This window comes from Haplochromis burtoni, unplaced genomic scaffold (assembly GCF_018398535.1).
Source record: "Haplochromis burtoni strain Fernald_Lab_line unplaced genomic scaffold, NCSU_Asbu1 Contig_22, whole genome shotgun sequence".
NCBI lineage: Eukaryota > Metazoa > Chordata > Actinopteri > Cichliformes > Cichlidae > Haplochromis > Haplochromis burtoni.
The window spans coordinates 2,837,179-2,839,134 of record NW_024582383.1 but is presented as its reverse complement, the minus strand read 5'-3'; the positions used below and the strand labels follow the sequence as shown (position 1 = coordinate 2,839,134).

The following is a 1,956-nucleotide window of genomic DNA, read 5'->3' as shown; positions in this document are numbered from 1 at the left end:
GATAGATAGATAGATAGATAGATAGATAGATAGATAGATAGATAGATAGATAGATAGATAGATAGATAGATAGATAGATAGATAGATAGATAGATAGGTAAGTATATGTGGTGTGTGTGTATTTTTAAACGATGCACTATAACCACGCTACTCTTTTCTCTTAGCTCTGAAGTGGTACAGAGCTAAATGTAACATCCAGGCTGAGATTGAAGAGATGCAGGAGGAGCAGCGCTCCCTGTTGTCAGTGGAAACACTGTCAGTGTGGAAACTGATGCTGGATGACACGGTCCGATGGCAGGTGCTGAGTGTGGTGGTCATCAACATTGGCATGCAGCTGTCTGGCATCGACGCTGTAAGAACAGTAAATAGTTATACACACGTGTAGATGTTGTAGCAGAAATCAACCTTTTTGCATTTTTACAGCTGCTGAGGTGTTAAAGCATGGAGGAGCAAGAGAGTCACGCACATTGAAATAAAGCATGTTATGAATGGATCAGCAAGTCTGCAGTTAAATATGAATATAAAATATGAAACTCATTTACAAATGACTTTTTAACGTAATTTGTGGAGTGAGACATTAAATTAATCATGTGAGAATTTAACGAATAATAAATAATATGTGTAATTATAAATAAATATTTCTAAATACGTTATTATTCATCCATCATTTAATTGTTCAAACAAAAAAAGGTTTTACACAAAAAACATTAAACACTCAACAAAACCTAATTTAAATCCTTTTTTAAAATGCAGTAAGTCAAATGACTCATGAGGCTCATGTTAGCTTGTTAGAAGACATCCCAGCAGTACTATCTTACTACCATTGTTATTAAGTTAATGTGCTCTTCACAAATAGAGCCTGAAGCAGCTAGTGCTGTTAGGACCAGCCCCAACATGATGTTACATCATGTCTCTCTGTCATTTTCATGTGTTATTTATTACTTCTACTGACTCGCTCTCTTCTACCTGCTTCCTACTCTACATATCACAGTGTTATTTGTGAACATCATGTCTTGGCATTCACTCTTTTCTCTGTATTATTTTAGGTTCTTTACTTTACAATATAAATACAGTATATATCTAAATATCACCATGAGGCGACTGCTGTTCTGATTTGAATTAATAGAAATGTAATTGAATTAAATAATACTCCGTGCAGATTTCTGCTTGACCTCCATCCTCTTCCTAGCTGCCCTAATCCTCTGCACTTCCTTCTCCTCTCTGTCTTCATCATTTTCATAATCAGATCTTCAAAGTACTCATTTGTACATTTCCATGTAATCAGTGTTACCCTGACCTGCTGCACACCCAGCTTGACCTCTCCCTCTCTAGCCACTGAATAGAAATCCTTTTGTTATTCTTTGTGTCCAGCCTCACATACAATTCCCCATAAACTTTTTCCTTTGCCATCTCTCTTTGCTGACTTCCCAGTAGTCCTGTCTGCTTTTTTCATCTTACGGGGAAGGCATTTAACCCTTGCCATTGGGCGGATTCCTGGCAGTGTGGAGTCCACTGAAGTCTGGGACTGCAATGACCCAGACTGAGGAATCTTTGGAATGTGGAGACCATGTGGAACGGGCTCTGGCGCTGAAGCGCTCGCACTCACACGCTGACAGCATAGAGTCTGCTGGCTGCATGGAGACCTCTGCCCCAGGCTCAGACAGGGATTAGTGGGGCACTCGACTCTGGGAGAAGCAAAAGCCTCCACACAGCTCACACAAAAAATATATTTTTTGAGAGGACTGTTCCAAGAGCACAATTAACAGTCTTTAAGTTGGCAGACTCAGGCACAGGCTCTGTAAACGCCAAGATGTGAATGAGTGAACCTGCACAACACAAAACTCTGAACTTTCAGGCTGGAAAACAGAAAACTCAGTATGTCTGTGAAGGTTCTCAGTCATCCAGGTCATCGTAGTCAAAGGAGCTTGCAAAGAAAAGCGTCTGGACTTCTTTAAG

At 39.8% G+C, this 1,956-nt stretch overlaps 1 protein-coding gene across 2 annotated transcripts in view; it reads left to right on the top strand.

The window, feature by feature from the left end:
* The window catches only part of slc2a15a (solute carrier family 2 member 15a), a 30,469-nt gene that overhangs the window by 13,732 nt on the left and 14,781 nt on the right, over positions 1-1,956 (top strand). Inside the window, exon 7 of one of the 2 annotated variants that reach the window (XM_042218703.1) lies at positions 165-361. In XM_042218703.1, the coding sequence (XP_042074637.1) occupies positions 165-361 (197 nt within the window). The remainder of the gene's footprint in view (positions 1-164; positions 362-1,956) is intronic. The other variant, XM_005917052.3, reaches the window with a different exon arrangement.